At 41.9% G+C, this 13,842-nt stretch overlaps 2 protein-coding genes across 2 annotated transcripts in view; one reads left to right on the top strand and one right to left on the bottom strand.

The window, feature by feature from the left end:
* Positions 1 to 1,926: 1,926 nt before the first annotated feature.
* Positions 1,927 to 10,336, bottom strand: dhx8 (DEAH (Asp-Glu-Ala-His) box polypeptide 8). Its single transcript, XM_057358440.1, has 23 exons — positions 10,186 to 10,336; positions 9,477 to 9,562; positions 9,295 to 9,367; positions 9,069 to 9,160; positions 8,866 to 8,972; positions 8,386 to 8,721; positions 8,103 to 8,247; positions 7,310 to 7,513; positions 7,136 to 7,223; positions 6,740 to 6,837; positions 6,469 to 6,616; positions 5,838 to 6,019; positions 5,562 to 5,756; positions 4,716 to 4,901; positions 4,374 to 4,584; positions 4,112 to 4,293; positions 3,884 to 4,024; positions 3,645 to 3,800; positions 3,406 to 3,543; positions 3,169 to 3,297; positions 2,615 to 2,811; positions 2,338 to 2,517; positions 1,927 to 2,256 (listed from the first exon to the last, which is right to left on the bottom strand). The coding sequence occupies exons 1-23, from the start codon at positions 10,292 to 10,294 to the stop codon at positions 2,037 to 2,039; spliced, it is 3,603 nt and encodes a 1,200-aa protein (XP_057214423.1). The 5' UTR covers positions 10,295 to 10,336; the 3' UTR covers positions 1,927 to 2,036.
* A 340-nt stretch (positions 10,337 to 10,676) lies between these two features.
* The window catches only part of spata20 (spermatogenesis associated 20), a 53,817-nt gene continuing 50,651 nt past the window's right edge, over positions 10,677 to 13,842 (top strand). Inside the window, exons 1-5 of the mRNA XM_057358963.1 lie at positions 10,677 to 10,955; positions 13,019 to 13,156; positions 13,299 to 13,363; positions 13,457 to 13,611; positions 13,694 to 13,837. Of these exons, the coding sequence (XP_057214946.1) occupies positions 10,756 to 10,955; positions 13,019 to 13,156; positions 13,299 to 13,363; positions 13,457 to 13,611; positions 13,694 to 13,837 (702 nt within the window). The 5' untranslated portion in view covers positions 10,677 to 10,755. The remainder of the gene's footprint in view (positions 10,956 to 13,018; positions 13,157 to 13,298; positions 13,364 to 13,456; positions 13,612 to 13,693; positions 13,838 to 13,842) is intronic.

Genomic DNA, 13,842 nt, shown 5'->3' with positions numbered 1-13,842 from the left:
AGCTCATAAAATGAATATTTGATTATTATTATTTAGATAAAGGTCAATAAGAAATCTTTTTTAAACATTTTGTAAAGCTCTGTGCAAATGCTGTAGGGACACAAATAAAAGCAACCGAGAGCAAAGACGTACTACTTGTCACATTAATGCTAAATTTACAATACTTGGTATTTAATGCTAAACTTACATCACACGACAGCAGTTTGAAGTTATAGCTGCACTCAGTGACTTTGATTGGAGGTAGCTGGGTGGATGTTGTAGGGAGTGGGGGGGGGCTTGTTGGTTGTGGTTCGGGGCGTTTCATTTGTTGGGACTGTGTGGGTCTGGTCTGGTTGGTCTTGTTTTGTGGTCGATGTCGCACAACAGAGGAATAAAGTTAATTATGCCATTACTATTTTTCCCTGGTTGTTGTCTGTTGTTGATCGCGGAATGGGACCGGGTTGGACCTGCACGGTTTCGGCGGGTGGGGCTTCCTGGGTCGCTGCTCGTGGGCTCTCCCTGTTCTTCGTGGACGTTGCTCGGTGGCTTTGGTCGGGGTCACTGAGTGCAGCTATGACAGTCAGAGGAGATCTGGCCCTCCCGGCTGAGCCTGGTTTCTCCCGAGGTTTTTTTTTCTCCATTTATTCATCATTGGAGTTTTGGTTCCTCGCCACAGCAGTGCAGTGTTGGCTTGCTCACCGGGAGACTGCATTTATTTATTCATTCATTTATTTATTAGATATTATTTATTAGAATGATCTTGCTTGGTCTATACACACCATGCACTGTGCTGTGTTTTACCTTGCTGTGTTTTTCTTATTTGCTCCTGTAAAGCTGCTTTGGAACAATGCACATTGTGAAAAGCGCTATATAAATAAAATTGAATTGAATTAAGTTTTGAACGTGAAGCAGTCATTTTAACCGTAAGGCCACAACCTGATACAAACAATACCGGCATTTGTTGAACTGGATGAGTGAAGTTTACCTTCACAGACCACACTAGCTGGTCTACGTTACACATGCATATTTAATGCCTTAAGATTTTCAATCATAGTTGATTATAATCGCGTCATGATGCAAGAAGCTGGTTACATGTCGCGTTTTCGTCTGACGCCCCTCTGGTCATTTTGCGCCCTAGGCAACTGCCTATGACAGAACACCGGCGCTGGTCATGCTAGACTTCCACATTAAGCAGATTTTTGTTTACTTTTTACAACCCAAGTGAAGTCACGTGAGTCACGTTTTGGTTGGATTTATACTACTTACGCTTGTAGATAAATAAAGAAAAAGGACAACCCTAGTGTGCTTTTTAAAAGCAAGTTTAATTGAAGCTGACATGAAAATAACCCCAAGATTAGACATAACATAAACTGTACCAACATCAAAAACCGATGGGTGTTTCCACCTTCATCACTTCCTCTCATAAAAGAGCTATTATACAAAACCTCTGTGGTCTGATATATTGATCCTGTGCGGAATCAACAAATTAAAGAAACGTCCCAAATAAAGATCAGATCTGTGTATGATAGTGGCTCTGAGATCCTGCGCACATTTACATCACCAGACATCCGTAACTAACTGAATTTGAGACACTTTAGTCAACGTTCACTGACCAGACGGATGTGCCATTCACAAGTTACAAAATAAACATGTTGTCCAAGAACTGCATGCATCTACATTTACATATATATTAAATGATGGTCCATTTAATGTAGGATTTATCAACCCAGACAATTCTGGATTAACAATTGTGAATAAAACAACACCAAGGAATCTGAATGGGAATCATCCTTGTATGGTCAAGTCATTTGAACCTTAAAGCCCTGTAATATAAATCTAAAATGAACAGCATTTGTTTAGAAAAAAAAAATCAGAGCACAACCAGTCAAAATTCCACCTTTTTAGTTAAGACATGTATAAGTGAAAGGGATCTCATCTCGGAAACCAGGGTTTTAGCATCAGTCCGAGTTATCCTCCACTCTGCCTCCAGTACAAAAATGTTGCTTTGTACATCAGAATCAGAAACGTGCAGTCTATGAGGACCTTTTGAGAATGTTCTAGCGCCGCCTGAAGGCTCTGGAGATTCTCCAGGCGTTTGGTTCCTCGTAGCGGTTGTAGAGGGGTTCCAACCTCTGTTGTTTCTTCTGCTTGCTGAGGCGTGTTGGATCGGACACTTTGAAGAAAGCTGGAGAGAATTCTACCAGCCACCTCGGGTCTATAGTGGTCACCTCTCTCATGTACTCCTTGGTGGTCAACACAAGCTCATGGTATACCACCCTGTGGACAGCAAACCCAGCATTAGCATAAGAAACTGCTTACTGTTATTAACACAATCACACTTTTTTAAAACAAACTTACCATTCTGGTTGACGATTAAACAGTGCACTGGAAGGGTGGATATACACCACCTGCTGGTCTATAAGGGTCCTGTAACCTTCCTGTGGATCTTTTTTGGCAGCATTTCTGAAGAAACCACTGCAGATTGCTTTCTGTACACGTACCGTTGCCTTGCCACAAGAAACCACATCTAGCTTGTGTCTAGAACAAGAAGCCATGCATTTCATAATGTATGCTCTGCTGCTGTATACGTTAGGTAAGACTATATAAGAAATGACTAGTTGTCTCAACCCCTCACCTGTCCATGATGCCCAGCATCTGTTTGCGGATATCCTGACCACGTCGTAGAGATCGCGCCTGGATGAAGTTTTCGTAGCACCAAGGGCTGGAAAACTTATTGTTCTTCCAAGAGTTGTAGACAGCCAACAAAGTCAGGTGGTCTCCCTCAGGCTGGTGAAACTTGGCTTTCTTCTGGTCTGCCAGAGCTTGTTTGTCCTAAAATGACGAGATACACTTACATTATTTACACGCCCTCTTGTTAGTTCAAACCTGTGACTTTCATTCTTCTACAGAACACAAAAGAAGATATTTTAAAGAATGTTGTTAACCGTTGACGGCACCCATTCACTTGCATTGTGTCTATACAATAGAATGGGTGCCGGTGTTGTCCAGTTACAAACATTCTTCAAAATATCTTATTTTGTGTTCAGCGCAATGAAGAATGTCATACAGGTTTGAAATGACAAGAGGGTGAGTAAATGATTTTTGGGTGAACTATCCCTTTCAACCAAATCATTTTCATGAGTTTTCCCATGGATTTGGTGACCGTGGGTATGTGGTCTCCAGGAATACCTTTGGTCTATAGAAGACATTCTGTACTGAAAGCATTGACACAATGGTCAGCATCTCTTCACTGCAGCCGAGATGGACAGACATGATCAACATCTTACAAAGCATGGGCTCCAAAGGAAACTCAGCCATCTGATAAAACAAATGTAAGAACGTTAATCTTTTACAATTCATATTCAAATGTATGTCTCTGCACCCTAATAAGAGCACACCAACTACTCTGACAAGAAACACACTTACTCTACGACCGAGGCGTGTGAGCAGACCTTCATCATCCAGAGCTCCCAGGGTGTACAGCTGCTCCATGGCTGTGATGAGTGTCTCCATGGGTGGAGCGTCCATGAAATCAAATGACAACAGATCATTGATGCCCATTGCCTGATTGGAGAGAACAAACCATTTAAGATGATAACCCATTCAGTGCATGTAAACTTGCACATGTGGACACATTTATATATATTCAGTTAACAATGACGTACCTTGAGAGACAGCACAGTGCTGGCCAAGTTAGTTCGCTGAATCTCAGGCACGTTGGTGGTGAGCATCTCATCTCTGTAGGCACGTTCTGTGTATAGCCTATAACATTTACCAGGGCCTGTTCTACCGGCTCTGCCCGCTCGCTGTTTAGCCTGAGCCTGTGAATCACACAAAGAAGGTTCAGGTATTGTTCTTTAAGCATATCAAGCGTGTCGTATGATCCATCAGGAATAAATGTCACCTGTGAGATTGGCGTGACCACCAGCTGATCGATGCCAGTTTTGGAGTTATAAACCTTCTGTTTGACGAAACCTGGATCCACCACATAGTAGATTCCATCGATGGTCAAAGACGTCTCCGCAATGTTGGTAGCAATGACCACCTGAAAACCACACAAAATGGTTGCTAAGCTGTATATGATAAACATACACAGTTTGACCCGTCAGAGAAAAAAAAAATCACAAAGTACCTTTCTACTTCCAGGTGGTGCTGGATCAAAGATCCTGGTCTGCATTTCGCTGGGCAGGGCGGAGTACACAGGCAGGATGATGAGCTCTGGGACATCAGGGCCGAGAGATTTCATTCGCTCGTAGAGGATCTCGCAAGCCGTGTCGATCTCTTCCTGACCCGTCAGGAACACCAGGATGTCACCTGCACAACAATAATAGGATTTTTAGTAACGCACACAAGCATCTGCGGCATGTTGTAAACGTTCACCGAGCAAAGGATACCTGGAGGCTCAGTGAGGTGGATCTGCATGACTGTGATCAGGCTGGCATCCAGATAGTCCGTCTCGGGTTCTTTAGTGTACAACACTTCCACCGGGTATGTACGACCAGGGATGGTGAAAATAGGTGCTTCGTAGAAGTACTGAGAGAATTTCACAGCATCCAGGGTGGCTGATGTCACGATGAGCTTCATGTCTGTTCGCTTTTGTACGGTCTGAATAAAACAAAAACAAACAAGATGTCACTTGTGTTTTAAAAGCACTGTCCAATAATTCAATGCACTTAAAGAATATGGACCAAACCATTCATGGTGAAAACAAAGATCTTAAACATTTCAGATTGTACCTTCTTGAGAAGCCCAAAGAGCACATCTGTGTGGATTGTTCTCTCGTGAGCCTCGTCCAACATAATGATGGCATACTGACCCAGATCAGGGTCGATCAGACACTCTCTCAACAGCATACCGTCCGTCATGTACTTGATGACCGTCTCTGGACTTGTGCAGTCCTCAAAACGGATGGTGTAGCCCACCTGCACAACGGAGAATTGATGTTTAGATGTTATATCATTGAGTGCGCTTACATGCACAAAATAAACAGATATCTATCAAAAATCAGCTTAAAAAGAAACCTGTTTTCACGTGTTTACATGCATAGTAATAAACCGGCTACGCAGAAAACCACGTTTACATGGAAGTTTGAGACTTGCCGGGTTTCTCGCGTGCAGTGACGTCATCGTCGATAGTCTGTTTAGTAATTAAAAATGCAGTGGGAAAACGGTCAAAAGCTGTATTTTTATATCTCTTCTCCTGTCCGCAGTACCTGCATATGCAACAATAGTTCTTCATTTTGACGTTTCGACATCAACTGCATGATTCGAGAGCAGACTTTTATGCGTTATTTTACTATTACTTGCGTTTGGGACTTTTACTATTGTGTTGTCAGACATGCGCACATAAACAAAACTGAGAGAAAACCGGTAAAGGCGTTTGCATGCAGTGGGAAATCGGAGTAATGGGCATAAAACGTACGCCGTTTATGAGCTTTCCCCGATAAAAGAAAAACGCTTTACGCGTTTACATGACTTACACATTATCAGCTTATTAAGCATAACCGGAGTAAGACTCCGAGTAAACTCACTCATTGTCTATATTGTGAACGCAGAGAGAAATGAATGGATTTGAGCCTTTACCTCTTGACCCAAACAGCAACCGTACTCCTCCGACACTCTTTTAGCCACAGACATGGCTGCCACTCTTCTTGGTTGTGTGCAACCGATTTTCCCCCGTGTGGTGTATCCCGCCTCAGCCAAGTACTGAGTGATCTGCGTGGTCTTCCCTGAGCCCGTCTCCCCGATCACAATCAGGATTTGGTTGTCGTGGACAGCCTGTAAAGACACGATTGAGACTCTAAACAAACCCAACATTTATAAAAAATTTAAAAAAGACTATCAGTTCAAGTCCCACACCTGAATGAGCTGCTCCTTCAGTTTGTAGATGGGAAGACTCTCTCTTTGCTCCAGGATTGAAAGTTGAGTCTTTTTGCCGTAGGACGCCTTGTTGCCACCGAAGGCGTGTTTCTTCCATTCTGGGATGTCGTTGGGCATCATACCTATGCCTCTCATGTTGGCGGCTATCTGCCTGCCGTCAGCTGTGTGGATGAGCGTGCGAAAGCAGGAAATAGCATTTATTAGAGATGCAGAAATGTGATAGCAGCCGTGCGCGGGCTGGAGCTCATACGAGGCTGGAGGGCACGTGAGAAGCAGAGATTGGCTTGTTAAAAGCAGGCCAGGGCCCATCTGCCTTGATAACAGAGCGCAGGAAATCAGATGGCCATCTGTGAACTCACTAACAGTATGAACAAACAGGCAGGAAGGATATCTGGACGGATCAGTGTCGTTTACATTACATATCTTGTTCTTTTTGTTACGGATGGAGGATATGAATTGCTTTAAAGAACACTCCTGCCACATTCTATTCAAAGCCATTTGAAATCATTTTGCATGTAGAAAGATGTAAATACCTATGTATTGACTTGAAACCTCACATTTTGTCTTATTTCAGATGAGATATTATGAAAAAAAAATCTAAATGTTTTACCATCAGGCAGCGGGTCCACCCAATGTTTGTTCAGGCCCATTGGGATCGAGTCCATCTCAGCCTCCCGCTGGGCTTGTTTCACTTCCCGACGTTCTTTGGCCAGGGCACTCTGCATCATGGCTGCTTGAGAGAGAGATCCATCTGGGTTCTGCCAGAGAAACGGTACAAATATGCAGCTAGATTGATGAAATATCCTGAGCTTGGCTTCCCTTAAAGCAGCGGAACATTATTCAGGCAGCTGTCGAGTGAGAATGCAGGTGTTCTGACATACCTTGACTATCTTGACAGGACTCATGTCCATGCTTTGTTTGGTGTGTCCCCTCAGGAATGGAGGCTCCTCTTCCACCAGCTCAATCTCCAGGTCCTCATCTGATAGACAAACCACGACATAGATGGTCAATTTGAGGCAGGATGTTTAGGCAGCTAGAAGTGTTTCAAGTAAACTGAAATGTTTTCGAAGAAGGCATTGTTTGATTTATTTGCGTAGCCGCCATTTTGGGGGAAAAGATTGTTAAAGGGATCAGGAAAGAATGCAAACTGCATTCCACTCATACAAGTACCAAAGTTAAGGTTAGAAATCTATCGCAAAAGCATGTTTATTATCTTTTACCAAACAAATGTTCATTTAAAGATAACATGTTATGCGAATAAAAAAATATCATCATACCCTCTTCATCGTCTACTTTAGGGAGAATGCCCGTTTCGTCATCAAAGTCTGGGAATTCCTCCTTAGACAACACATTGGCAGCGATCATCTAAGAACAGACACATCAAGATGCACGTTAAAACATGAACATGTGCCGTGTGCAAAACATGATTTAACAAACAGATATTTACGTACTTGTTTGACTTCCCACTTTTCTGGATCAGAGATCTTGGTGAGTCTTTTGCGTTCCAGTGTGTCATCCTCTACCTCTGGAGCACGGCCCAGGTTGAGGTTAGTAGGTCTGTCTGGGTTCCTCATGGCCAACTCTTCTTGACCATCTGCACCCATATTTCTTCTCCTGTTGGGGTTCAGATCTTCACCAGTGTCCTGGTCAACATCCTAAAGGCAAAGCAATCCAAAAATCAGTCTTCAAAAACAAAGTGCATGATGCCTAGTCAATATAAAATGCTGGATGAACAAAGAGAACTTTCGCACTAGTCCATATTTTTAAGAAGTTTGTATTGGTCTGGTTTGATTTAAAAGAACAGTTCACCAAAAATGAAAATTCTGTCTTTATTTGCTCACCTTCAAGTTGTTCCAAATCTGTATAAAATGTGTTGTTCTGATGAACACAGAGAAAGATATTTGGAAGAGTGCTTGTAACCAAACAGTTTTTGGCCACCACTGACAACCATAGACGGAAAAATTGCTTCATAAGTTTCTTTGTTCTATTGCACACAAAAGATGATATTTTGAAGAATGTAGGAAAGCAAACAGTTCTGGGGCACTTTTGACCACCGTTGTAATTTTTCCTACTATGGTAGTCAATGGTGGCCAAGAACTGTTTGGTTACAAGCATTCTTCCAAATATCTTCCTCCGTGTTCATCAGAACAAAGCAATTTATTCAGATTTGTAACAACTCGAGGGTGAGTAAATGATGACAGAATTTTCATTTTTGGGTGATCTGTCCCTTTAAAGATTACTCACCTTCATACTGAGGCTGGTTTTGGACCCAGTAAAGGACAACACCTTGATTTTGACCCTCTGACCTTTGCTAACCACATCTGCCACATTTGCTACCCGTCCCTCTCTCCTGAGTTCAGAAATGTGAACCAAGCCTTCCCAGCGCTTCCTATATGGAAGGAGACAAACAAAGATTGTCTTATTAGACAAATCTAAACAAAGACTGTACCGAGGATGAACCAGAAATAAATGCATAGATATACAAAATCATGCGCATTAGAGTAGATCACAGGTAGATAAGACATACCTAAGACCTTCCAACTGCACAAAACAGCCAAACTGCATAATACTGGTGACTTTGCCATTATAGATATCACCCACGGAGGGCTCCTCTGGCGGGGGCCGGTCCACGTGTTTGTCCTTCCAGCGATCTGAGCCCTTGTCTCTGTCTCCCCGTGCAGGACTCCGTGACTTGCTGCGAGAGTGCCAGCGGGACCTGCGCTTCCTCCGGTCCCTGTCGTTAGAACGAGACCTGGAACGGGAACGAGAGCGATGCCGCCTGTGTCTGTCTCTGTCTCTATCTCTGTCTCTATCTCTGCTGCGGCTTCTGCTCCTCCTCTTCTTGCTGCTGCTGGTTTCAGATCTAAACAGAAGTTGGATGACATCAGGCATCAAGAGGTACAGCGCTGAAAACTCAGCCGTAAAAGCACAATATAACTAGTGTTGCAAACTTCAGACTAAGGTCACTGTAGAATACCGTTTGTTTGTAAGAGGAAAGGTTGCTCACCTGTGTTTGCTGCTTTTCGAGTCTGGTCCACTAATACTGGGCATAAACATCTCCAGTTCCTTCATGGCATCAGCAGCGACCTTCACATCATCCTCATCCAGCAAAGTCTAGTTAAAAAACGTTAGGACACAAACGTGTTTATTGATTACTTGCTGTTGAAACCACACTTTTAAAATAAACAAATGAAAGGGACTTTTCTCTACCCTGGTAATGGGATTATCAGGTCTGCACAAAGCTGGAAACAAATCCTTCAGCTTGTCCTTTTCACTCTTTGGCTTGACCACTGGATGAGAGCCTGTACAACAAAGATCCCACCAGAAGAGTGAAAAAAACACATTATGACCATGAGGATGGATGTCATTAAATATTCTCCATGCTTGGTCTTAAGATGTTAAAACTGCAATACAGGCAGATCTCGACTGTTCTCACCTTTACTGGGAGATGCTTTTGCAGGAGGCCGCATGGTTTGAATGAGACGAAGCAAATTGCTGACGAGTGAATCCTGACAGAAGACAGATTACAGATTGAATAAAACTGCAAACTACATTACTCAAAAATCAACAAGTGAAACAAAGCTTGACAACAAAACAAAAAAGTTGCAAAGTCCTTACTGTAAAATCTGCCCCGTTTTTAGCCAGAACCGATTTAAAGCCATCGAACGTTGGGTTTTTCTCAGCAAGACTGATTACAAATTCAGCTGAAATACACAATATACAGTAGACAATTAGTACAAACGGCAAAGAATAAGTAATACTCAAAAAAAGGAAGGTAAGTCAACCTTAACGATTTGCCAAGTGGGAGATGGGTTGGTTTTAATGAAAGCGATTTTTTAATCATACAATTCTGCCACAATGACAACATTTTTATTATCAGGTAAGGGTAAATTTTACTAGCATTTTCTCCAAATACTATTAACGTTAGACAAAAAACTAAAACCTAAACTAAACTGTGTGTCTCAGTGGTTAGAGCATGGCGCTAGCAACGCCAAGGTCATGGGTTCGATCCCAGGGGATTGCATATAGTCAGAAACAAATGCATAGTGCAATGCAATGTAAGTCGCTTTGGATAAAAGCATCTGCCAAATGCGTAAATGTAAAACAGCGGTTACGTTCGTTACGATCACATTACCAACAGCTTATAATTGATTTAAAACGACACATTGTGGGTTTGATAACATTTTTTCAGGGACTTTTAAAGAGTGTTTTATAACACTAAACAACAGTTTGCTCACACGCCGCGTCTCGAGACAGAAGCTAACTGGCTAGTTATGCAACAGTTCACAACGTGCTCCACAATTAAACTCAAATATATTCAACTCACCAAGATCCTTATCGCTGATTCCCAAATGGTTGTCAAGCTCTGTACAAACTTTAGACACCAAAGACAAATATTCGAGCTTTTTGAGCTCGTCCTCTCCGATCTCTGCCATCTTCAGCTCTGTTGATGTTTCGCTCACCGGAAGAAACGTGACACTTCTGGTTTGATAACGTCTACTTCCGGGTTACGACGCTTCTTCAAACGGCCACATGACATTGTTCTATGGTTTAGAAGTGTGAAAGGGATGTATTTTCATCTTTGAGAATCAGTGGCAACAATTATTTTTGATATGCTTTTTAAAACTCTGCCTATAAGACAATATATTTCTGTTATGACGTTCCGCAGCTTTAAAATATCACAATAATCTATAACACGTTATTAAATACATAAACCTTTTTGTTTAAATATTTAGTAATACAGGACTTTTAACGTGATTTTGACTTTAAACGTCTCCACCGTGGTTGTTTATTATGCGGGTTTACGGCGACATCTAGTGTCAGATATGTGAATGTTCGGTCGTTCCACTGTCATTTCCCTGCGTGATCCGCACTGCTGTCGGGTTGGTGCGGGTCTATGATGCTGAGATTGGGCTTCGCACGGTCTCCATCATCAAGCACCGCTAGACACATCGCACAGTCCAGGATCTTCGCCGGATCTCCTCTGCTCAAAAACAACCCTTATACATTATATAAGAGTTCTTCACCAGCGAAAGCCCTCCAGTTTGTCCACAAGTCCGTGTGTGTCAGTATCAGATTGTCCTGGGACAGTTTCAGGTAGGTGCTGACCTCTGACACTGGGCTGAATTCAAGTCTGATCATGCAACTCACTCGCTTGCTTGCACAACCGATTATAAAACTCAAGCGTTGTTGTTAGCAATACAGCTAGCGTAAAGACTTTGGTTGTGGCTTAAAATCCAGTGAGCTGTCTGCTTAGAATGCATTTTTGCACATCATATGCGTATTTGAATGTCATAACGAGACTAAGATCTCCAAAACAGACTGGCAGAGTGCTAGGTTACAAACTCAGACCTTGTTTACATGCAGGTAAACTGCTGCTGTGAGATTTTAAGTTTGGCCGAAGTGTTTAAGTTTGCTGACATACATTGGAAGTGCATTCATGCTTGTTAGGCAGTATGCTGCAATCAGTAAATACAATGTGGAAGTTTTAAGTACTGCCTTGCTTTGAAAAGGTATAGGGGACATGTAATAAGTTAATATGCAATGGCTTGCATGGGTAAAGGTTAAAGGGTACTGTGCTAAAAGAACAATACAATTTAAAGGTCCAATGTGTACTTTTTGGAGGATCTATTGTTAGAAATGCAATATAATATACAAAAGAGGTCTTCAGAGGTGTATAAAGACTAGGGCTGCAGCTATCGATTATTTTAGCAATCGAGTATTCTACTGATTTTTCCATCGATTATCGGGTATTCGGATAAGTACGTTTTCTTTATTAAAGCGCAATACTAAATATACAGGAGAAAATAAGACAGGTCTCTTAAAATGAACAACTAATTTGTTTCCTTTTTAGAAAAATTAACATATTTATTGCTGAAATTGCATACATTAATATCTGTGAAAACTAAACCCATTTAGTACATTCCATTGCCATATTACATTCAAAATGCAATATAGGCCTAATACAAATGTATAAATATGAAACATTAATAAAAATAGAAAGAATAATTTCAAAGGTAAACAACTAACTTCTGCTTATGCATGATGCATTTAGTTTATCTAAATTAGTTTTAGTTTTTAATTTTAAATAGTAATATATTACATAAAAATACCGAGTTACCCGGACTTTTATTTTGGCAGGTCGTGGGAAGACGCTTATTTTTTAGTGCGTTAGCTTCACTCCATAAAATGTTCTCAGAGAAAGTCTGGGGGTGAAGTTCATGTTTTCATGTCCTCATTCAGCACAGACGCAGACAAATTTATGAGCATCACGCGTGTAGCACGTTAAACTGTGCAGTTCCTTCACGCAGAACAGACAGATAACATGTGTAAATAACATGATTCGGCATCCACTAGTCCGCATCTAGTTTTATGGATTCAATGCAGCCGGAAAGCAAGTTTCACTCGCAAAATAGACTAAAACCAAGTAAAATAGCAGTTCACCATTTCAATAAGCTATCACTTATGTATCAGCATGAGATATACGTGTGAGCAGATTAAAATGCGTGTGTCTCGCGGTGAATGCGTGAGACTTGAGAGCCCTGTAACATGAATAGAGTTTAGCGGGCTGTGCGTCAGTAATAACGGTCCGTGGGGAAACGCAGTGCTCCGTGTGTACTGTAGTTAAATGGATTAAACGAGGCTTCGAGGCAACAAAAATTGCCTCGATGATTTTTTGTATTCGAATAACTCGAGTTATTCGAGGAATCGTTTCAGCCCTAATAAAGACCTTACATAATGAAGTGTTATGTTTTTATTACCTTAAATTTAGCTATTTCTATCTACACACACCACGGGTCCCCTTGTATGGAATTCATCGTGTTGTTTCTACAGTAGCCCTAAACGGACAAACTGCTCTATAGAGGGCATTTCGTAAATATGCTATTTCCTTCGGAAAAGAAGCGAAAACATAATCACATCTTAGTGTGTCAGCCACGGTAGTGCTTCAAAAGGGAGGGGTGGAGGGAGCCGTTGATTGCATTTCGCAACCTCACCACTAGATGCCACTAACTTTCATACACTGGACCTTTAAGTGTGAAGCCTGTTTATAATCGGTTGACAGAGTTGTATCTCCTGGACCATGTCTTAATTGTGTAAAACATGAGCTGCCTGCATTTTTACAGGCGATGTTCTCTGATCATCCACTCACCTTTCTGTAGGTCTTCTGGAGCCGTTGGCTTCAGCATGGCATCAGGGGGTGATAGAGCAACCAGATCGAAGCCTCCAAAACACACCAATCGCCTGAGTATGGAGAAGTCCTCCTATCTACTGCAGCATGCACACAACCCTGTGGATTGGTGAGAGGCTTTGGGATCTTCAGGTTTTCTTTTGAACACAACCCCTGAACTTCCTTCTAACTGTTGAGTCGACAGACTTGTAACATTTCACAAGAATTAAGCATGTTGCCTCAATATTTTGTGGTGTTTTGTTCTTTAACAGGTATCCGTGGGGACAAGAGGCCTTTGACAAAGCAAAGAATGAAGCCAAACCCATTTTTCTATCAGGTAACATAATCATGGTATACTTGAAAAGATCATGGATGACTCATTTATGTTTTATTTAGAGTTCTTTGGCACATTTTCTGTTACTGTTTCTAGTGGGTTATTCCACCTGTCACTGGTGTCATGTGATGGAGAGGGAGTCGTTTGAAGATGAGGAGATCGGAAAAATCCTCAGCAAGAACTTCGTGTGCATAAAGGTGGACAGAGAGGAGAGGCCCGACGTTGACAAAGTTTACATGACGTTTGTGCAGGTTTGAACCAGTGGAATTTTTTTTTTCATACAGGAACTACTAAGACTTTTGCATAAAAAATATTTACCTGCTTGTTGCCCAGGCAACCAGTGGCGGCGGTGGTTGGCCAATGAGCGTGTGGCTTACACCAGATCTCCGGCCATTCATAGGTGGCACATACTTCCCACCCAGAGACATGGGAAGAAGACCTGGACTAAAAACTGTGCTTCTACGGATTATAGAACAAGTACG

Source organism: Triplophysa rosa, linkage group LG18 (assembly GCF_024868665.1).
Source record: "Triplophysa rosa linkage group LG18, Trosa_1v2, whole genome shotgun sequence".
In the NCBI taxonomy this organism is placed as follows: domain Eukaryota; kingdom Metazoa; phylum Chordata; class Actinopteri; order Cypriniformes; family Nemacheilidae; genus Triplophysa; species Triplophysa rosa.
Note: the sequence above shows the minus strand (reverse complement) of the source record. Positions and strands in the feature narration are given on the sequence as shown.

Coding starts and splice junctions, on each gene's coding strand:
- dhx8 (XM_057358440.1), bottom strand. CDS start 10,294: ATGGCAGAGATCGGAGAGGACGAGCTCAAAAAGCTCGAATATTTGTCT. Junction 6,838..7,135: donor TAAAGTAGACGATGAAGAGG/GTATGATGATAT, acceptor TTTGTCTATCAG/ATGAGGACCTGGAGATTGAG. Junction 2,812..3,168: donor ATGTCTTCTATAGACCAAAG/GTATTCCTGGAG, acceptor TCGTCATTTTAG/GACAAACAAGCTCTGGCAGA.